This window comes from Oryctolagus cuniculus, chromosome 2 (genome assembly GCF_964237555.1).
Source record: "Oryctolagus cuniculus chromosome 2, mOryCun1.1, whole genome shotgun sequence".
NCBI classification, from domain to species: Eukaryota; Metazoa; Chordata; class Mammalia; order Lagomorpha; family Leporidae; genus Oryctolagus; species Oryctolagus cuniculus.
In genome coordinates this window covers 141,476,725-141,499,631 of record NC_091433.1, presented here as the reverse complement: position 1 = coordinate 141,499,631, position 22,907 = coordinate 141,476,725, and the positions used below count along the sequence as shown (strand labels likewise).

General features: G+C 39.3%; 1 protein-coding gene across 10 annotated transcripts in view; it reads right to left on the bottom strand.

The window, feature by feature from the left end:
* The window catches only part of USP34 (ubiquitin specific peptidase 34), a 235,198-nt gene that overhangs the window by 13,884 nt on the left and 198,407 nt on the right, over positions 1–22,907 (bottom strand). For 8 of the 10 annotated variants that reach the window (XR_011386628.1, XM_051838286.2, XM_051838300.2 and 5 more), the window contains 12 exons: positions 21,338–21,386; positions 21,150–21,254; positions 21,029–21,073; positions 17,379–17,483; positions 15,834–15,981; positions 9,981–10,615; positions 8,435–8,592; positions 4,932–5,010; positions 3,829–3,955; positions 2,779–2,886; positions 1,238–1,342; positions 998–1,122 (listed from right to left, as the gene is read on the bottom strand). Coding sequence is in view for 9 of the 10 variants with exons in the window: in XM_051838286.2 (XP_051694246.1) it covers positions 998–1,122; positions 1,238–1,342; positions 2,779–2,886; positions 3,829–3,955; positions 4,932–5,010; positions 8,435–8,592; positions 9,981–10,615; positions 15,834–15,981; positions 17,379–17,483; positions 21,029–21,073; positions 21,150–21,254; positions 21,338–21,386 (1,789 nt within the window). In the remaining variant the exon portion in view is untranslated. The remainder of the gene's footprint in view (positions 1–997; positions 1,123–1,237; positions 1,343–2,778; positions 2,887–3,828; positions 3,956–4,931; positions 5,011–8,434; positions 8,593–9,980; positions 10,616–15,833; positions 15,982–17,378; positions 17,484–21,028; positions 21,074–21,149; positions 21,255–21,337; positions 21,387–22,907) is intronic. The other 2 variants (XM_051838305.2, XM_070069078.1) reach the window with 1 other exon arrangement.

Genomic DNA, 22,907 nt, shown 5'->3' with positions numbered 1-22,907 from the left:
AAGATGATAAAATGGTTGCACTTAAATCGTATAATAAATTAAATAGCATATTTTGTGCAAATGTAATAAAATTTAACTAAAAAGCTGATTAAATCTTTAAATTCTATAAGAATCTAGTTTTAAATTCAAAATTTCTAGTAATGTTAAGATCTTAATTGTTATAAGTTTATTTGCAGTGTGCAAATGGCTATAAATTAATATTACCCATAATTTCTATATACTTGAATAACGTAAAATTACTGTAGGAATTTAAAATGTGACACTTTAGCTCTATAGACATATCATTAAGAAGAATGAATTAAATCTGATTTTGGAAATAGATTCAAAATTATTTCTAAAATGGTTACTATAGTGTTAATTAATTAATTATTTTCCATATTTTCTCTTATAAGAGCTTCTCAAGTATATGCAAGATAAAAGATGGTGGGCAAGAGAGTAAGAATGACATGTGGGTAAAGAAAGGGGAAAAAATTATTTATTAAAAAAAGTTGAAACTAATTATCGTGTCAATGTACCTTGTCTCTATAATTTAGAATTATCATTATTTTAGAGTAAGTGTTAGAAGACAGGAACCAGATTAAAAATGATTATAAATCTATCATTCAGTGATATTATGCTTAGGTCAAAAGAATATGATTTAAGGGCAGTAAAAGAGTCATTGATTATATGACCAAATTTAAAAATAGTAAGTACCTGACAACTTTTCAGATTTAGATATATGACCCATTTATAATTTAGCCTAGTGACAAAAACTAAGGCTGACTATTAAAGGATTTATTGAGGGGTGGAATATGAACTTACTACTTGTGCTTATTTTTGATTTTGTAAATAATCAACCAACATTTCAGAGCACTAAAAGGATAAAGTCCAAATGAGTCTAATCTTCTTAGGAGCCACAAAATGGTCACTTAAGTCTAATATACTGGTAACTGCCAGGGGGCGGATTTTAAATTACTTTGCACTACAGAACCATGATTTTCCTGGCACCCCAACATACCTTACTGGTTTCCACCATTGTGGGCAAGAGGCACATATTGAGTTCAGGGCGCGGAGGCCGAATATTGCTTTTCCCTCCTATTAGCTTGATATTTTCTCGACAAGGGAAATAAGGTCCAAGAGACACTAAGACATTAAAAGTGTACAGTAAGAATAAATGGAAAAAATAAATCTCCATGCTTCAGAGTGCAGAATGATTAAATGCCAACCATATTCAAGTACTGACGAGATGAATACGTACTTGGTATGTTACTGTGATGGTAAGTGCAATGGTTGTGCTGTAGAAATGGAACCAGAGTATGAAGAAAATCATGGGGACTCAAGAGAACAAGTTCCTTAAGGACATCTGAAAATTAAAACACAATTTGAGTTAAAAACCTGAAGTTATGTTCTACACGGTACTTTCAAACTCCAAACTGCTGTCAGAGTGGTATTATGGCAACCAGTTTTCATGATTCTAAAATTGCTTTATAGCTCCTGACACTGGGACAAATCCTGTCTAATGCTCAATCACACCTGGATCAGCAGTTACTAGCCACCACTTAGAAGTTTAAAATACTATTTTATCTCAACAGGATAAGTTTCATGGAGAAAGTAGTACAGTGAGAGAAACAGTTAATGCATACGCACTATGTGTTCTCATAAATTCAATCACAACTGTTTAGAAAGAAACCTAGGTTCACAGTTCTTTGGATCTGAGGGAGATAACCTACTTTAATTAATTCTGTTTTACGGGACAGGTGGATGGATTCTCATTGTCTCACCATACAGCATTTTTTTTTTTTTTTTTTTTGACAGAGTTAGACAGTGAGAGAGAGACAGACAGAGAGAAAGGTCTTCCTTTTTCTGTTGGTACACTCCCGAAATGGCCACCATGGTTGATGTGCTGTGGCCGGCGTGCTGCGCCGATCCAAAGCCAGGAGCCAGGTGCTTCCTCCTGGTCTCCCATGAGGATGCAGGGCCCAAGCACTTGGGCCATCCTCCACTGCCTTCCGGGGCCGCAGCAGAGAGCTGGCCTGGAAGAGGAGCAACCGGGACAGAATCCAGCACCCCGACCTGGACTAGAACCTGGGGTGCCGGCGCACAGGCGGAGGATTAGCCTAGTGAGCTGCGGTGCCAGCTCCTGGCATAATTTCTGGTGATTGGAGGTTATTGCTTGATGCCTGTCCTCTCTTACTGGGAAAGGGCAAAGAATGGAGGCCAGCAGTTCCACAGAACACCACGGCTGACTGCTGGCACAAGTTATTTGAGAAATCATCAACAATTATTGTTGCTTTAAAAGGTTTCTAATGTGGTAAAAAACTCATTATAAATTTAATATGGAGGGGTTGTATTTTAAAAGCCACAAATTATTTAAATAAATGTTCACTCAATAAAAAGGTAAAATGCTCAGAACCTAAGGACAGCTACTCAGAATTCTTTTTGGGCACAAAAACCTCAGTGAAATAATCACTTCAGTCCTTTACAATGTCAGTTCTACCTTGTAAACATTTATATGATTTTACCTTGCACTCAGAGCACTGTAAGATTTTAGTTTCAAGAAACCTATGGATAACCTAAGGTCAAAGGGCTCAGCCATAATATTAAGTGACCTTCCCACGACACCACTGATAGCTACTAGTGAGTTAAGAAACAGAACTTGATTTTCTTAGGAGTTGGTAAGCCAATGTGAATTACTCATAAAAAAATAAAATGTTTTCAAAACCCTGTAGATCTAATATCACATCTTACCAAAAAGGTCTCCACTAGAGTCATACACAAGTGCATGTTTAAGTAACTTACCTATGCAGGCGTTTCTAAGTTCTGGAGGGCTATAGGAATTAAGAAGAGTTAACAGTTTATGGGCAAATTCAATTCGTTCCTGCCACTGGATTAATGCTTGTTTCACATCTGCAAATATAAAACATGCATAAAAATATTTTAGAAATTAATCGTCACAATTTTTTTTCTTTTTCTATTATAAAATACAGAATGCTAAGCACTAAGAAATTCAAATTAATGTCATAAACAATTTTGGTCAAAGATAAATGACTATTTTCATGAGATGGCTATTACTATTAAACCTGCTTTACTTATTTAAGTTTCCTTTATTTGAAAGGCAAAGAGACAGACAGGAAGAGACAGAGACAGAGAGAAGGAGTGAAAGATCTTCCACATGCTAGTTCACTCCTCACATGCCCAAAACGGCTACAAATGGGCCAAGTTGTAACCAGGAGCCTGGAACTCCACCCTAGTCTCCTGTGTGGGCAGCAGGGGTCCAAGTACAGGGACCATCTTCAGCTGCTTTCTCATGCACATGAGCAGGAAGCTGGATCGGAAGTGGAGTATTTGGAACTCTAACTGATGCTTACATGGGATCAGGTGTCCAAGGCAGTGGCGTTAAGATGCTACACTACAACACCAGCCCATGATTTCTTAAAGCATTTATTTCAGCGTCACTAGAAATGCATGTAAATTCAGAAATCACACCTTATTACAAGGACATAAGCGTGCTACATATTATAGCTATTTCTTTTGAAACTAAAAATGATATAATCCAAGCCAGGGAAGTTTCCACTTGGAGAATCTTCACAAAACGCCCACCCAGTCACTGCTTGGCAACCTTTCCTAATCTTCCAAAAATTGCCATGTCCCAAAATCCTAATGGATGGCTTATTTTTCAGTACAGCATAAAGAAAACACACAAGAGCATTCCAGCTTTGCAGAAGTCATGAAGAACACTTCCTGCTGGCTACACAGCTTCACTCTCACCTTCCACACATAAATGAGAGAAAGAATCTTTCTTTCTTTAACAGGAGTATTAACAAAAATAAGTAGTATGGATGACCAAACCTTTTCTCTGAAGATATGGGCGTGTGGACTTCAAAACTGAAAGGAAAATTGACAGAAGTTCTACTAAGTCTCCAGTCACATGGCAAGCCGTAGCTTCATGATACATCATGTGTAATGTGTTGAAAGACTAGAAGGGATTTAAAAAAATGGAAAAGTTAATTTCACTTTTACTTCACTGAGCCACACAGTGGTTGTGTTCCTCTTCTATGATGTATGTGTTTAGAATCACCATGTGTATATATGTGTGTGCAATCCTATGTGCTTTCCATACACAAGCCATTCCCCCATCCAATTCATCTTCAGAGCTCGAATACTTTAGATTACTTAGACCCTGAGTTTTTCTATTGCATTTTACAAAGAAACATCCTTTCTCTAATCCTATTAAAGCAGTTCATCAATCTATAAATAATCAGTCACAATTAATTCCAAAATGCCTCACCTAGATGCTGTGACATCACCACATCTGAACAATGCACCTGCACAGTACTTAACCTGTAAGCTGTGAGGACAGTAACTCAATGCTGTGTCCCAGTTTCCAGCACAGCCTAACAACAGTAGACAGTCAAGAAGCTCTTCAGTGAAATGTTCACTGCTTCTCTTCATGGCCACAGCCAAGTTATTTGGCATTCCTCAAATACAACCAATTCTTCCTGGCCTCTGTGCTCATGAAGGCATTTACCTACTCTCCCACTTGCCCTTTCAACCCCAAATTCTTCAAAGTGTGATTTCAAAGATGTCTTCTTCCTATTCTATGTATTAGCTTAACAAACTATACTACTCCTTAATTCTTAAGGTACTCTTAGCATGTACTCTTATGTTTTACCTGCATGATGCTTTAAAACCATTTCGCACTATGGGAAGAAGGAACAGCAGATTTTAATCACCCGTGACAGTCTCACTGGATTCATCTGATAAAGCTAATCTCAGTGCTGTACTGTGTCAAATAACTGCCCTGTTTGGAAATTATATGTGCCCTTAGTTAAATCCCATGGGCTTCATATCTATCCTTACAACTGAAGAAAAAAAAAAAGTCTATTTCAAATGATTCTTGATGAAAATATTACAATGAGATAAACCCACAGTAAAACGCAGTAAATATTTACCTCAGTCATCAGGATTAACCCACGATTAAATACAACAAGAAGTCTGTCTTCATCAGATTCTAATAGTATTCTGAAGGCACTAGAAGAATAAAGTTCAGTTTGAGAACTCTGAATTAGAACAGAACAATTGGCTGATGAAAACACAGAAGTAAAACTTCAGTTTAAGCTCTCTGCTCTCTTAACTCCAGAAAAAGAAACTGCTACATTTGTTTTTTGGTAGTGCAGTACAGTTGAGAATCCCAGATATGAAAGTTGGAAATCAAAAATGCTCTAAAATTTGAAAACTTAATGGAGCATTTCAGATTTCCAGATTAGGGATGTTCAACTGGTAAAGCCTGTGCAAACATTCTAAAATCTAAAAAACTTGGAAAACTAACACTTATGGTCGTAAGCATTTGGGATAAGAGATATCTATCAGTATTTATCAAAGGAAGTAACACTGAGGGGCCAGCTGGCCCTGTGGCATAGAGTAGGTTAAGCTTCTGCCTGTAGTGCTGGCATCCCATACGGACACTAGTTCAAGTTCCAGCTGCTCCACTTTCAATCCAGCTTTATGCTAATGTGCCAAGGAAAACAGTGAAAGATAGCCCAAGTGCTTAGACCCCTGCATCTACTTGGGAAACACAAAAGAAGCTCCTGGTTCTGGATAGGCCCAGCTCTGGCTGTTGCAGCCATTTGGGGAGTGAACCAGTGGATCAAAGATCTCTCTGTCTCTCCCTCTGTGTCTTTAACTTTGCCTCTCAAATAAATACATAAATCTTAAAAAAAAAAGAAAAGAAAAAGGAAGTAACAATGCACACGCAAACTTTGTTCAAAAAAGGCAGAAAGGCCGCCCTTTGAGTAACTTAAAGAAACACTAGTTAGTATCTAGTCAACTTTAAAAAAAAAAAAAAAGATTTACTTATTTCTTTGGAATGCAGTTACAGAGAGGCAGTGGGAGAGAGAGAAAGAAATCTTTCTTCTGCCGGGTCACTCTCCAAATGGCCAGTATGACTGGAGCTGGTCCGAACTGAACCGAGGAGACAGGAGCCTCTTCTGGGTTTCCCATGCAGATGCAGGGGCCCAAGGACTTTGGCCATCTTATGCTGCTTTCTCAGACCATAGCAAAGAGCTGGATCGGAAGTGGAGCAGCTGGGACTCGAACCAGCACCCAATTGGGATGCCAGCACTGCAGGTGGCAGTTTTACCCCTGTACCACAGCGTCAGCCCCCTCTACTCAACTCCATGATGGTAGAAGACAGTTATGACAGGAATATTTTCAAAGTTTCAGTGTAAACAGTGTTGATTTTTGTAATGGATTTGTTTTTCTACATTGTTAAGTTCTGGCTAATAATACAATATATTATCAAAGCACCTATCAGGAAAGAAAGAACAACATAGGAGGAAAAATGAGAAAAAAAATAAAGGAGGAAAAAACGACAAAAAAAAATGTTGATCTTGAAAATAACTTATTAACCATTACCAAAGTAGTTCTATAAATGTTGTTTTACAAACCTTATTTTTTAATGAGCTTTAACTAGCAAACCTTGGGAAAAGAATACATAAAATTGATGCCAAAAATTTTAAATGATTCCTTTTAAAGAGTTCTGGCAAAGGCATAGTTAATTTCACTTGTGTACTTAGTGAAGATTCAAATTTAAAAGCTTTCTGAAGAAAATCATCGAAGATAACCTTATCTTGTGTTGATTAGTTTAAGATATCCCAGTGAGGTATATGATAAGGTATTGTTTAAAAAGTTCTGAGAATTACGACAGTCCTCCCATTGCAGAGAAGTAAGTTACTATATGAACCCCACGTGGCTTTACTACATTAAGATGTGTGCTTTACTACATTAGAATGTGTTTGGAGGCCAGTGCCGCGGCTTAATAGGCTAATCCTCCCTACTTGCGGCGCCAGCACACTAGGTCTAGTCCTGGTTGGGGCACCAGATTCTGTCCCGGTCACTCCTCTTCCTGTCCAGCTCTCTGCTGTGGCTCGGGAGTGCAGTGGAGGATGGCCCAAGTCCTTGGGCCCTGCACCCACATGGGAGACCAGGAGAAGCACCTGGCTCCTGGCTTCGGATCAGCGTGGTGCGCCGGCCACAGTGGCCACTGGGGGGTAAACCAATGGAAAAGGAAAACCTTTCTCTCTCTCTCTCTCTCACTGTCCATGCTGCCTGTTAAAAAAAAAAAAAATAGTGTGGCTGGTGCTGTAGCTTAGCGGGTAAAGCCACTGTCTGCAATGTTGGCATCCCCTATGGACGCCGGGAGAGTATCAGCTGCTCCACTTCCCATCCAGATCTCTGCTATGGCCTGGGAAAGCAGTAGAAGATGGCCCAAGTACTTGGGTCCCTGCATCCATGTGGGAGACCCAGAAGAAACTCTTGGTTCCTGGCTTTGGATCAGCACAGCTCCAGCCGTTGCGGCCATTTGGAGAGTGAACCGGTGGATGGAACTCTCTTTCTGCCTCTGCCTCTGCCTCTCTGTAACTCTGCATTTCAAATAATTTTTTTTTTAAAGTGTGCCTAAGAAAGGACATAATCTCTAAGTCTTAGACCTAATACAGAGAGGCATTTTAAGAAATTAGCCTGAGGGGCTGACACCATGGCACAGTGAGTAAAACTGATGCCAGCACTGTCGGCATCCCATATGGGCACCAATTCAAGTCCCAGCTGTTCCACTTCCGATCCAGCTCTCTGCTATGGCCTGGGAAAGCAGTGGAAGATGGTCCAAGTGCTTGGGCCCCTGCACCAGCAGGGGAGACTCAGAGAAAGCTCCTGGCTCCAGATTGGCCCAGCTCTGGCTGTTGTGGCCATTTGGGAGTGAAACAGCAGATGGAAGACTTCTCTCTTTTTCTCTACCTCTGATTCTCTGTAAATCTGCCTTTCAAATCAAGAAAGGAAGAGGAAGAGGAAGGGGAAGGGGAGGAGGAGGAAAAAGAAATTAGCCTGAACAAATTTCTACAGGTGAAGGGAATTAAGTGTAATCTATAGCAGTTCCTTTGCAGCCATTCAGTAACTTCTGTAGCTATGAACAATTAATTGTAAAATATACGTTTTGTTATTCTGGCCAATTCCTACAGAAAATAAAGCCAAACCCATAGATATGGGCAAACAAGAAGGAAAACCTAACAACAGATTTGACTAAAGATGGAGAACTCAGTTTCTGGAGGCCTCTACAACTGAACTACTCAAGTGTTAAGTTAGGATGAGCTGCCATAGAAAAGATAGTTCAAAGTTTGGGAAGATTGTACAGTAAGGGTCCCTGGAGCCCTAGGATCGTGATAAAACGACACAAAAATACAAACCAAAAGAAAAACTGCAAAAATTGCTCAAAATATGACTTCTTCCAATGTGTCTAAATGCACAGGCACTTCCCCAATAACCTTAATATGAAATTACTAAACTGTTATTAATAATATAAATTATTTCTCTTTTAATGTCAAAAGGATGGTCTCCATCTCCTCACTTGGAAAAACGAAACAAATGGCACACACAAAAAAACAACAGAAAACATTGTTATTACCTTATTAAAGTTGTCCAGCAGGAGCGGCCATCTAGGCAACGTAAGTAACAACTTATGGTTGTTTTCTTAAACTGCTTAATATCTTCTAGTTCTTCTTCTCTCATATCTGGTCTCTGAGCTATAAAGAGCTGCATCAGATTAAATAGTTCTTCCACTGCCTAAAAAAGGTAAATAAACATGATGAGGTTCTTTTAATCCTATAATACTGTAAAGCATCCACTTCTTACTTTTGAATGTTATACTCACTAGCCACTACTTAAAACTGCACTAATTACTAATTCTATTTTAAAGAAAAAAAAAAAAAAAAAAAAAAACCATAGGAGGATCTTTCAAAATCCATGGAAAATGCCCATTATAAAAATATGTGTGGATTTCAGAATTTTTTGCAGCAAAATACTTAGTTTCTTCTTACATTTTCCATGGAACTTTTTAAAAAACCCTCCCATTGTACACTAAAAAAAATCAAGAAATTTTAAAATCAAAGATTAGATGTTAAAAACTACAAGTAAATATAATTTTTAGTTTTAACATCATTTAAAGCACTAGTTCAAATCTGTATCCAGAGACAGGCTAGGCCAATTCTCTGTCCCTTTATATTTAATAAGGAGAAATCATTACTTTGTTAGAAAGATTTACATGTCTAAGTTATACTTGATTTAAAAGTGTTTCTGAGATAACTCTTTGTGATGAATGCTTAGTTGACATTCCTGATAGATGACATATAATAACTAATATTTTAGTAAAATCAATAGTTGTGATTTTCTAAATTCACTTATGTGCAGTTAGGTAAGGACTGCTTTTCAAACACGTATCTATGAACTGAAATCTTCAATTTTATACTTTATAGCAAAAACAGATGTAAGCACCATTTCTGTCAAAATCTATTAAGATTCTACCACAAAATGCATTACACGTCACTGACATCAAGGGCAAGCAACAACACAGGGAATAAGCATTCTAACTCACTTAACACTTGTCAGAGGTATATTCTATTCTAGCTATCATATTTAGTAATTAAAGTAGTATCCAGGAATAAAGGTTTTATATATGGAAAAAATCTAATATTAAATCTACAAATAGTCTGCAGAGCAAAAGGATCAGATTTAGACTGCATCCTTGTACCCTGACACTTCTTGGGCATTTCATTTACTTGGTTGTAGCTTCAGAAACAATAGGTACAGGCTTAGGATAAAATAGTGTCTAGCACATAGCCTAACAAAGCATGTAGATCTTCATAATGAATACCTATTAAAGTACTCAATTTTCCTAAACTGTACCACAGGGCAGACTTTTTTCATTTGGTACACATGAAAGTTATCTTTTCAAAACCACAAATTGAAAAAGGTAAATTCCATTATAGAAAACATTTTAACTTCAACCTAAGAAATATCTTCTACAAACATATGTGTATTCAAGAAAGCAAATATATATTAAGTACTAACTTAAAACCATTCTTCTATATTTTGTCACCATTTCCCACAAGGGGAAAACAGATTATTTCCAATCAGTTTTAGGATACAGATACAAGAGTAACAATTTTACTCACTCCAGGGTATTGGCTGGCATGTGGCGTAAGATTCTTAAAGGCCCACTGGATATTCTGGTGAGAAGCCAGTTGTCGAGTGAATGCAGGAGACTGCTCACAGCAGAGCCTCAGAATGCCGTAGTAGGCGGGCAGCATCCCACGGTTAAAAAGCACCACATCCTGATCATCATGGTCAGCAAGGATGTAATTGAAGGCAATGTTCTTGGTTACCACTGGGTTCTGAACAATAAGGCGGATATTCTCTGGACAGTCAGCACACACATTGTACCAAAATGAAAGCAAAGCCTGTTTATTGTGATTTGTAGCTATTGCTGGCTCAGAAAGTTTAGGCTGGAAAAGGTTCCACAAATCCATGAAATATGTGGAAAACATCAGCTTCTCAGTTTTGGAAATTAAACAGTAAGTCATAAAGCTAAAATAGGGCACTAGCTTTGTAGTGCCATGAACAGCAGCATCAACATAAAGTTTGGCTCTTGAGAGCAAACCAAGGAGCACGTTGTAGACCTGATGTAGGACTACTGTTGTGTCTGGACTGAGTGGAAGGTCACGGGTTGGGATGTGCAAAGACCTTGTTGACCGGAACATCTGGCGGAATGAATTGCTTGGTATAAGGGACACCAGAAGATAAGCTGCAGCTATAAAATGTAAAACAAAACTGTCAGATCCTTATAAGATATAAATAGACTGAAGAGCAGTCATTAAACACAAAGCCACTCTTCCCTTTAATAATTAAAATGAATATAAATTAAGGGACATGAACATCACTCTTAATATCTTTCTGCTTTACCCTTGGCCCTCAAAAACACTCCAAGGTGCGACAGAAACCACCAATACCTTTCATTCTGCCATCATTGTTTAAGTGGCAACTAATGCCATTAACACTTTTTTTTTTTACTTTGAGACATAGAGAGAGGTAGAGAGTTGCCCGTGCACAAAGCCATTGATGCACCCCTACCCCCACCACCAAATGCCTGTGATTACAGACTAGGCCAAGACCAAAACCAGGAGCCAGGAACTCAATTTGAGTCTTCTATGTGGGTAGCAGATACCTGTTACACATGAGCCATCATCCCTACCTCCCAGATTCTGCATTAGGAGGAAGCTGGCATCAGAAACTGGAGTCAGGTACTTGCATATGAGATGCTGGCATCTTAAACACAGGGTCAAATGCCCACCCTCAAACAGGCTTTTTAAAATTTTTTTTGAATTGTTTTTATTTATTTGAAAGGCAGAGAGAGAGAGAGAGACCTATCCACTGGTTCACTCCCCAAGTGCCTCCAACAACTGGGGCTGGGCCAGGCTGAAACCAGGAACCTGGAACTCAGAGTCACCCATATTGGTGGCAGGGGCACGAGTACTTGAGGCCATCACCTGCTACCTTCCAGTATTCACATTAGCAGGAAGCTAAAGGCAGCATCTTAACCTCTGTGCCAAATGCCTGGCTCCTCAGAAAGTTTTAAAATCTCTTGTTTGGCTTCCCCAAGATGTAGAATTGTAGTGGTTAATGTAATCTTTTATTTATTCTGAGCAAAGAATATGATTTCTAGAATAAAACAGCCCATGGAGACAGAAGATCCACCCAAAACTGCCTAGCATAGTTAAATTATTTAACATTTTATGGTCTTACATTTCTTCTTACTTGAAAGACTTTATCTTTCAATATACCTGAAAGCCATCATTAAGACTATTATAATTCTGAGCAGCTAATGACTTAACAGAATCCACTTCTAAAAGCAGATACTATGTGCAAGGTACTGAGATAGGTACTTTATAAAAATCTAATTTAGTCCTCATAATCAGCCTGGATATAAGTGATGGTAAATGGAAAAACCTGAATCTTACAGAGGCAAAGACAGATAAAGAAGAAGGGCCCAGATCAGGCTTTAAAAAACAATGGTAAAATACAATGAAGATAAAGACAATGGTAAAAACAAACATTAACAGTATTAACAAGAATTGCTAATGTTTATACAGTGTACACTACTGGACAGAATAACTATGTGGTAGGCAATGCTTTTACTATCCTAACCTTCATTCAGGCTTAATCTAGGACTACCCCAGATGTACACAGTTAGTGGCAGAGCTGGGATTCAAACCCATTCTGATGGGCTAAACCCAGAAACAACATCTGTCACAGATCCTTTCTAAGACTCTCATGCCTGAGACTTTTGGCTCTTTTCAAAACACCCACTACTAGTTCTATCTCCTGCCATTCTACCATAATTTGATACTTTCTCTATCATGCTGTCAAAGCAAATAAGTCATGGTTTCAAAAATCAATTATATTTTATTTTATAAATTAATTTCTTTTTTTTTTTTTTAATTTTTGACAGGCAGAGTGACAGTGAGAGACAGAGACAGAGAGAAAGGTCTTCCTTTTGCCATTGGTTCACCCTCCAATGGCCGCCCCACCGCGCTGATCCGATGGCAGGAGCCAGGTGCTTCTCCTGGTCTCCCATGGGGTGCAGGGCCCAAGCACTTGGGACATCCTCCACCGCACTCCAGGGCCATAGCAGAGACCTGGCCTCGAAGAGGGGCAACCGGGACAGAATCTGGCGCCCCGACTGGGACTAGAACCCGGTGTGCTGGCGCCGCAAGGCGGAGGATTAGCCTAGTGAGCCACGGCGCCGGCCATAAATTAATTTCAAATTAAAACTGTGCACAAACTCCATTTTTTGCATATGTCTTTATTTATATACTACTCTGGTTAGTTTGATATTTTTAGGCTTACTTTGGTATTGTTTCAAATGTAAGAATTTGGCATGTGGATATCACCCTGCTCAATTTCTGCAGAAAATAGCAATTGAGAAAAGTAACTTATAATTTTAAAAAGTTGGTTTAAGTTATACAGTATTACTTCAACAATTTAATAAGAATATTTTCCAACATACTAAAAAGTTGAAAAAAAAAAAGCTACTCAATGACATTTCGGCTTTGCTTCATCACATACCTAAGTGTGCCTTCATTTATATAAATAGCTGTATGCTTTTAAGCAAAAATAAATTCTGCTAGGGAGAAAAACACAATTTTGAAATTATGTTTGTGTTTGAGAACTGTTAAGAAAGTTAAACTGGAAAAAGAGACAATCTGTTAAAAACTGCTTTGTTATAATTTAAGAATACCTGCATCTATCTTTTTTATTATTATTATACAATGTTAACAATCATATGAGGCTACTAAAAAAGTTTATGGAAAAATGGAACTCAACTCAAAGTTAAAATTTATTTTGATGCAAAAAATTTTGAAATCCATGCATTTTTTCATGATATGTTTTCTATAAACTCTTTGAAGAACTTATAATTTTAAAATGATGAAATTTAGCAACTTTTTTCATAACTGAATTTTTAATTTTTCACAATTATAAATAATGCAATATGGTATTCATATACTGAATGACTTAAACCACAATCGATGAAATGGTTTTATCATGTTAAAGAGGCATCTGAATCCATAGTGTTGAACTTCAGTCTGTTGCATAATATTATGATGTCACTACAGTGCACAAGAATGCCATTTCCTCAGAATTGCAGGAGTAACTACATGCCTGGATTTCAAATTTTGGAGGAACAAAATAAAACTATTATTTTGATTCCATTTTCCATCAACTTTCTGAAATACTTTTGTATCAGGTGTAACAGTTGACTAAAAAGTTCTTTTTGGTTCAGCACAGACTTTTTTTTTTAATTGTTTTATGCTCAGGTTTCAGGACCAGCTGTTAAAAATATCCTGTTATGGGGTTAACTAAACTGGAAAGAAAAATAAGCCCATAAGCAGACTGCCAATGCCAACTCATGTGTCCTTTTTACTGATACATATTTCTCTCAATAAATGTTTTATTTTAGAACAGGTAATATCTGTACATCTCTCATCCAGTTTCTCCTACTGGTAACATATAGTCTCACTATAGTACATTTGTTGTAACTAAAGAACCAGCACTGGTATATTACTGTTAATGAAATTTCATACTGTATTTAAATTTCACTAGCTTTGCTTTAATGGTCTTTTAAAAAAAATTCTCCCAGAATCCCACCTAGGATATGTTCCTTTAGTCATATTGTCCTTTGAAATTTCCCTTTGCTATGACAGTTCCTCAGACCTTCCTTGCTTATGATGGCCTTGACAGCTTGCAAGCATTTCACAGAATGTCCCTCAAACTGCGTTTGTCTGACATTTACCATGGTTAAGACTTAGGTTGTGGGCTTTTGTAAAAATGTCCACAAAGATGAACTGATGAATAGCCCTTTTCATCACATTGTGTCAGGGGCACATGTTATCAACTTATCTGTGATGATGTTAACCTTAATCACTTGGCTGAGTGTTAATAACTATGAAGTTATTTGTTATGTTCTATAAAGTTACCCTGTGTTCTATTCTTTGGAAACTCATACTCAAGGACTTAGGAGTTAAAGCTACATTCTCTGGCAGGTGGAGGTGGGGAGGCACAGGGAAGTGTGTTACACTAAGTTATTTGCCATAATTTTTATCTGGGATATTCATTTCATCTGCATTTATTTTTACACATCATTTATTTTTATCAGTACAGGTTCATGGCACCTATTTTATACTCTGGGCTGTATGCCATGTTATTTAATTACTCTCCTTGTTCTAGCTTTAGCCATCGAAAGGTACTTTCAGGTTAGGTTCTGGGTTCCTTGGACATGCTCCCATGATTTTGTGTTTTGAGTACTCCCTTACTTTCTTCCACTACAAGATTCACTAAGTTCTTCTGGTATATACCTTGCTCTAGCCCTAAAATTATTTCTCCAAGGAACTGTGAATCCTTTTATTGGAGAATGATGTTCAGAATCCAACATCTGGGTTATGGGATTTGTTTTTTTTATTTTTTTTTTAAATTTTTTTATTTTTGACAGGCAGAGTGGACAGTGAGAGAGAGAGAGAGAGAGAGAGAGAGAGAGAGAGAGAAAGGTCTTCCTTTTGCCGTTGGTTCACCCTCCAGTGGCTGCCGCGACCGGCGCACCACGCTGATCCGATGGCAGGAGCCAGGTGTTTATCCTGGTCTCCCTTGGGGTGCAGGGCCCAAGTACTTGGGCCATCCTCCACTGCACTCCCTGGCCACAGCAAAGAGCTGGCCTGGAAGAGGGGCAACCGGGACAGAATCCGGCGCCCCGACCGGGACTAGAACCCGGTGTGCTGGCGCTGCAAGGCGGAGGATTAACCTGTTGAGCCACGGCGCCGGCCGTATGGAATTTGTTGATACCAGATTGTCAATGACTGTAGGCCCTTCTCAGCGGACAGCTTGAAAACACATTTTCAAAGATCAGAAAAATTTCAAAACTTAATAATTCTGATTTATTTTCTTTGAACTATCAAGATGAACATATTCTATTTATATACAAATAAGTTTAAATCCTGCAAAATAACTGCTTTTGATATTTGTCCATCTGTCTTCTAAGATCTTTATTCTTTACTGACTTGTGTACAATGGTGTTTAATATTTAACTCAAAATTTCAGTTAATATTATCTCTCAGATTATTTTATGCCCTTATTAGTATTTTACTCTTAGCTTCCTCAATAGTTACTTTTAAGGTAAAAGTTTCTGATATTTTACTCCCTTTCCTAATGTTGATTGTGCTTTGTCATTCTCTGAAAGAAACAAAAATGGAAGTGGTGATGTCACCCAAAGGATGCATGTTTTTCTCTCCTTTATGAAACAAAACACTGCAAATATTTGTAAAACAATGTTACATGTTTCAAAATACTGATAGAACTTTGGCCTTTGATAACGGATCTAAGAGCATAGCAAATGGGAATATCAGTTGTCTTAAAACAAAAACAAAAACCCTAAACTTGGAACAATAAACGGCTTGTTAAATTCTGAACATTTGACTTACAAGTCCTGACTCTAGGATAATTGTGAGCCAAAAGAAACCGCTCGACCCAGTTTTCCATATTCTGTAGGACCCAGCTGTGTGCCAGTTTATTTCGGGGTGTCTGTACTGCCAACCAATCCAGACACTGAGAAGGATTGTATTCAATCACCTACAAATAAAAATGACAAGAACAGAATATGAGGCCAACTGAATGAGCAGTTACTTTTTATACTTCTTTTTGGTATATGCCATTAAACACTTATAGCTGAAGTCATTTTTTGAAAACTAGAGTCTCAGTGAAGTTTTCTCTTTTTCCCATTTTCAAAGCTACTTTTTCTTACCAAAAGGAAATGTTCAGGAAAATCTATTCTCAAAATAAATTTAAAATAACCAAGGACTTCATAGGACAAACATGAGAACTCAATGACTAAGATCTCTTTACTTATAATTACTTTTTTTTTGACAGGCAGAGTGGACAGTGAGAGAGAGAGACAGAGAGAAAGGTCTTCCTTTTCCATTGGTTCACCCCCTCAATGGCCACTGCGGCCGGTGTGCTGTGGCTGGTGCACCAAACTGATCCGAAGCCAGGAGCCAGGTGCTTCCTCCTGTTCTCCCATGTGGGTGCAGAACCCAAGCACTTGGGCCATCCTCCACTGCACTCCTAGGCCACAGCAGAGAGCTGGACTGGAAGAGGGGCAACCAGGACAGAATCCGGCACCCAGACTGGGACTAGAACCCGGGGTGCCGGCGGTGCAGGAGGAGGAGGATTAGCCTAGTGAACCGTGGTGCCCGCCTAAACTTACAATTATTTAAAAGTTCTTTTAATTCTCTGAAGTTTTTCATCTTTATGTTTCTTATTTCATACTCAACTTACTACTCTTAAGTGAGAATGTGAGGTAGCTCACTGCACTTTTGGGGAGATTTTTTTTCATAGCAAAGGGGAATCTCAGGATCTGGAAAAGAGCAAAACATGGCCAACAGGCCCAATTCAACAGCTGCTTGTGTTTGCTGCTTTATGAGAATACAGCCATACCCACTCATTTACTTATTGTCTGGGGTTATTTTTAGGCTAAAACAGCAGACTTGAAGAGTTTCACAGAGGATGCATGGCTCATTAAAGCCTTAAGTATTTGCTGTTTGGCCCTTCAGAAAAAGGGTTGGCTGACCTTGGTCTAGAGTTTTTCCAACATTCTTTAAGGAGAAATTTTGTGATCACAGCAGTTAACTTGAAAGAAAGGAAGGGAGTGGTTGGTGCTTGCTCTATCATTTTTGTCAACTACTGGAAACATTTGTTACTTTTAGGGTTCCTACTTGCTTTCCAGAATCTTTTTTGAGGGCAGGGAAATGAGACCTTCACACTGGCTGAACTATTAGTTTTTAATATGGGAGACTGGCTAAAAACCTTCCTCCCTTCCCCAGCCCTTGTGACTAAAGCTCCTCTTTTTCCTTGAAACTGTGACTTACTAAAACCTTTTTGGGGGTACACAAATAAGAAGGTATTGATGCTTAAAATGGCAGTGGCTGCATTATAAAATGAAAAGGCTGCAGACATCCTGCAAAACTCACCTCCCAAATCCTTTGCAGAATGTAAGATGCGAAGGGAGGCATTCCTGGAGGTCCACCAGCAAATTCCATCAGCATCGTCAACAATTTAAAGAAAGGATTGGCGGCCTGTAAGACAGATGTGACTGTGTATTTAGATACACTGACAAACATGTATATATTAACTGCATACAGACATACACAGACATACACACCATGGAATGACTAAATTGGAAGAATTACCAGTTTGCATTACTTCAATGCTTATTTTTTTGTGGTAATTTCACTAAAAATCTACTCTCCTACTGATTTTCAAGTACACAATAATACATTGTTAACTAGTCACTGTGTTATACAACTGACCTCTTGAAATTAATCCATATCTAATAAAATATTGCACCCTTTGATCAATACCCCCTAACCTCCAAAATAAATCTTGTTAATTAGACAATCATATTCTATTAAAAACTTCCTGTATTGAGGCTGATGTGGCATACTCAGTATAAACTGCTACCTGCAACACCAGCATCAAGCAGGGACACCAGTTCATGTCCTGGATGCTCCCCTCCCCTGCTCCAGCTCACTGTTAAAAAGATCTGGGAAAGGCCCGTGCCACGGCTCACTAGGCTAATCCTCCGCCTGCGGCGCTGGCACCCCAGGTTCTAGTCCCGGTCGGGGTGCCGAATTCTGTTCCGGTTGCTCCTCTTCCAGTCCAGCTCTCTGCTGTGGCCTGGGAAGGCAGTGGAGGATGGCCCAAATGCTTGGGTTCTGCACCCGCATGGGAGAACAGGAGGAAGCACCTGACTCCTGGCCTTGAATCAGTGCAGCGCGCCAGCCGTAGCGGCCATTTGGGGGGTGAACCAATGGAAGGAAGACCTTTCTCTCTGTCTGTCTCTGTCTAACTCTGCCTGTCAAAAAAAAGAAAAAAAAAAAAAAAAAAAAAAAAGAAAAGAAAAAAAAAAATCTGGGAAAGCAGATGACCTAAATGGTTGGGCGCCTGCACCAGGGTGGCTGACCACGATGCAGCTCTAGCCTTTGGCATGGCCCAGCCCTGGTTATTGTCGCCATTTGGGGGATGAACCAAAGATGGAAGATTGATCTTTCTCTCTCCCTGTAACTCTGACTTTGAAATAAATATATAGATATTTTATTTTTTATTTTTTTTATTTTTATTTTTTTTGACAGGCAGAGTGGACAGTGAGAGAGAGAGACAGAGAGAAAGGTCTTCCTTTGCCGTTGGTTCACCCTCCAATGGCCGCCGCGGCCGGCGCGCTGCGGCCGGCGCACCGCGCTGATCCGATGGCAGGAGCCAGGAGCCAGGTGCTTTTCCTGGTCTCCCATGGGGTGCAGGGCCCAAGCACCTGGGCCATCCTCCACTGCACTCCTGGGCCACAGCAGAGGGCTGGCCTGGAAGAGGGGCAACCGGGACAGAATCCGGCGCCCCAACCGGGACTAGAACCCGGTGTGCCGGCGCCGCTAGGCGGAGGATTAGCCTAGTGAGCCGCGGCGCCGGCCTGAAATAAATATATAGATATTTTAAAAAAATTCTTGCATCAATCTTTGACCAAGAGCCAGGACTGCACCACACCCAATCTGAGTATCCAAAGTGGGTGCCAGAGATCCAAGTACTAGAGCCATCATCTGCAACCTCCCAGGGGTACACATTAGCAGGAAGCTAGAGTGGAAGTGGGAGAGATGGCACCTGAACCATGCACTTGGATATGGCATATGGGCAGCCTAAGTAGAGATTTAACTACTACAGCAAATGTATCTTGAAGGATACATGCACTGCTAAAGTAGTGGTGACATTCTCATATTCTACAAATACTTTCAAGGGCTGGTGTTGTGGCATAGTGGGTAAGGCCACCACATCCCATATGGGTACTGGTTTGAATCCCAGCTACTTCGCATCCCATCCAGCTCCTTGCTAATGGCCTGGTAGAGGATGGCCCAAGCGTCTACAGCCTTGCCACTCACATGGCAGGCCTGGAAGAACCCCTGGCCTCAGCCTGGCCCAGTGTTGGATGTTGGAGCCATCTGGAGACTGAACCAGCAGATCGAAGATTGTGTGTGTGTGTGTGTGTATGTGTGTGTCTGTCTCTCTCTCTTTGTAGCTCCTTCAATTTATAAACACTTATTTATTTATTTGAAAGGCAGAGTTACAAAGAGGTAGAGGCAGAGAGAGAGAGAGGGAGAGATCTTCCATTCACTGGTTCATTCCCCAATTAGGTATAATGGCTGGAGCTAGGCTGATCCAAAGCCAGGAGCCAGGAGCTTCTTCTGGGTCTCCCACATGGGTGCAGGGACCCAGGACTTGGGCCATCTTCTACTGCTTTCCCAGGCCATAACAGAGAGCTGTATCTGAAGAGGAGCAGCCAGGACTCAAACAGGCACCCATATGGGATGCCTGCATTGCAGATGGCAGCTTTACCGGCTACGCCACAGTGCCAGCCCTCTAAATAATTAAAAAAAAAAAAAAAAAGAAAAAGAAAAAAAACTTTCATGGGACTGGAGCTGTGGCACAAGCATCCCAAATGGGTGCTGGTTCAAGTCCTGGCTGTTCTGTTTCTGATCCAGATCCCTGCTAATGTGCCTTAGAAGACAGCAGAGGATGGCCTAAGTCCTTGGGCCCCGGTATTCATGGAGAGACCTGGAGGGAGCTCCTGGTTCCTGGCTTCGGCCTGGTCCAGCCCTAGCCATTATAGCCATTTGGGGAGTGAACCAGCAATGAAAGACCTCTCCTTGTCTCTCACACTCTCTTTGTAGCTCTGCTTTCTTAAATAATTAAAAAAGAGAGAGAGAGAGAGAATACTTTCATATGGTATTGCATTCTATTTTCCACAGAGTCCTAGAGTTAGTCTACTGTTTGAACTGGGCAGTGATGATGCATGATTCAAATCAAACATCTTCTAAGTTTAGCAGGTAAGAGCTGGTATTTCAGGTAAAGCCACCACCTGTGACACCAGCATCCCATAAAGGCGTTGGTTCCTGTCCTAGCTGCTCTGTTTTCCATCCAATCTCATTCTAATGGCCTGGGAAAAGCAGCAAAATGTAGCCCAAGTGTTCTGGGCCTGACACCCACATGGGAGACCCATATGAAACTCCTGGCTTTGGCCTGGGGCAGCCCTGGCCATTGCAGCCATCTGGGGAGTGACTCAACAGATGGAAGATCTCTGAATTCAAAATAAATAAATAAGTCTTAAAAAAAAAGAGCATTTAGATGGCACTCAGATATATTAAATTTATATGTATATATTTTATTAGGAAAACTGTATTACAGGAAGACATAATTCCATTTATTCAAATGACATACTAAAAAATAAGAAAGGCCCATTTCAAAATACTAACAGTGCTGACAATAGAGGGTTAAAGCCCTGGAAAGAAGCACCAGCATCTCATACAGGCGCTGGTTTAGTGCCGGCTGCTGCTTTTCCAATCCAGCTCTCTGCTATGGCCTGAGATAGCAGTAGAAGACGGCCCCAAAGCCTTGGGCCCCTGCACCTGAGTGGAAGACGCACCTGGCTCCTGACTTCAGATCGGCTCAGCTTTGGCTGTTGCAGCCATCTGGGGAGCGAACCAGTGGATGGAAGACCTCTCTCTGTCTCTACCTCTCTCTGTAACTCTTTCAAATAAATAAATCTTTAAAAGAAAAACATGAATAAATGTTTACCTACCTCAGGAGTCAACTTTGCTATTGATGTGAAGAGCATAGATACAATCTGGAAAAGAAAAAGGATTTCAGAATATTCTTTGCAAAATTAGTAAAAAATTTTAAAACTGTTTCTTAGAACTTACATGTTCTGCAAGTCGATTATTGTATCGACACAGGCTGAAAATCAGATTACAAGTTTGTCTTATATTGATGCCATCACGAATGTGTTGAAACAAGAAGGGAAATCCCTGTTAAAAGCAAAAGTTTTTCATTTAAGAACTGTTATTATTTTTACAATACCCAATTTGTCTAAAACTGGAGAAGTTATTACCTTGCCTCCTGTAAGTGCTGCCATATCAGTCTGTGATAATGTCAAATGCCTAAAAGAAAATATTAGTGGAAATAAATTTTTCTTCCCTCTGTATTACTTTATAGCTACTTATATTATGACATGCATCAAAATCATTGATTCAATTACATCTGTACCAACCCACTATTTTTAACGCTAATTTTGTTATTTTTTGCTATACTTCCTTGCTAAACATCTTCCAGGCAATTTCTCAAGATTGCAGGATTGGTAAATGGAAACCCAAATCCACTTTATCTCAATTTCAGTATCTCAATATTTTAATAAATTAAAACACCAGGATGGGTTTAATTTTATGTAGAGAACTGTTTGTTGTTGTTTTGACATAAGATCCTTCAAAACCAAGTGGAGTTTTAAGAAATACTACAGCTTTACTTCCCAGTTTAAAATTATTGCATACTTCAACATATTATAAAAATTCAGATACACAAAAATGGAACGGTGCAAGTATCCATCCCTTCACTTAGATTCAAATATACCAAAATCATAGCCATACTCTTATTTCATTTGTACCACCAACCACTCAGTATGTATTATTCTGAGACAAACTCCAGGTATTTTATCATTTAATCCATAAATCTCAGTACAAGTCTTAACAGATAAATCTTAAAAACAACCACAGTATTATCAGTCACACCTGAAATAAATTAACAATTCCTTACTATCATATAATATCCAGTGTACGAATCTCAAGTTCCTAAAAAAAATTTTATATAGTTACTTTGTTTGAACTCAAATAGTCCTTTGTTGTAAATGGTTGAAATGTCTTCTAAATCTTTTTATCTACTGGTTTCTCCTCCAACTGTTTTTCTGTTGCAATTTATCTGTTGAGGAAAGCAGGTAGTTTGTCCTGCAGTTTCCTGCAATTGTATTTTGCTGATTGTATCTTTGTAGTATGCTCTTAACATGTTCCTCTGTTCCCATGTATCTTGTAAAGTGGTAAGTAGATCTAGAGACTTGATCAAATCTAGATTTGACTTTTTAATCAAGGTTGTTTGTAGGTGGTGGTGCATACATTTAACCAGGAGGCACACAATCATTGTAACATTTTCAATCAATGATGATCACTGTTTAGATCCATTACTTTATTTGGTGTCACAAAACAGTGATACTCTAATTCCAACAGTCCTTGCTCATTTATTCACTTCAGTATATTTATCATAACAAACTTTTCTTGAGTCAACATTTGGTTGTCGTGAGGTATACTTCTTACAGGTAGGACAGATGCTTGATAGTCTTTATTTCTCAGTTTTCAAAATAATGATTTGATTTCCTAGTACATTTCAAAGGATGTCAACAAGTTTTTCAGATTTTCTTGTTAGGTACCATTATGAACTGATAGATAAAAATATCTGTTATGCTTTACAATCCTCTGTGATTCTTTCTCATCTATGGCAAGCAGAAACCTCCCTACAAGGGTTCACATTCCTTTACAATGACCTCAGACGTCTGAAACAGCCTCCTGGTTTTCCAAAATGAAGAAAACACTCCGAAATTCTCATTAATTTCATGTCCAAGACCCGGAACTGGCCAT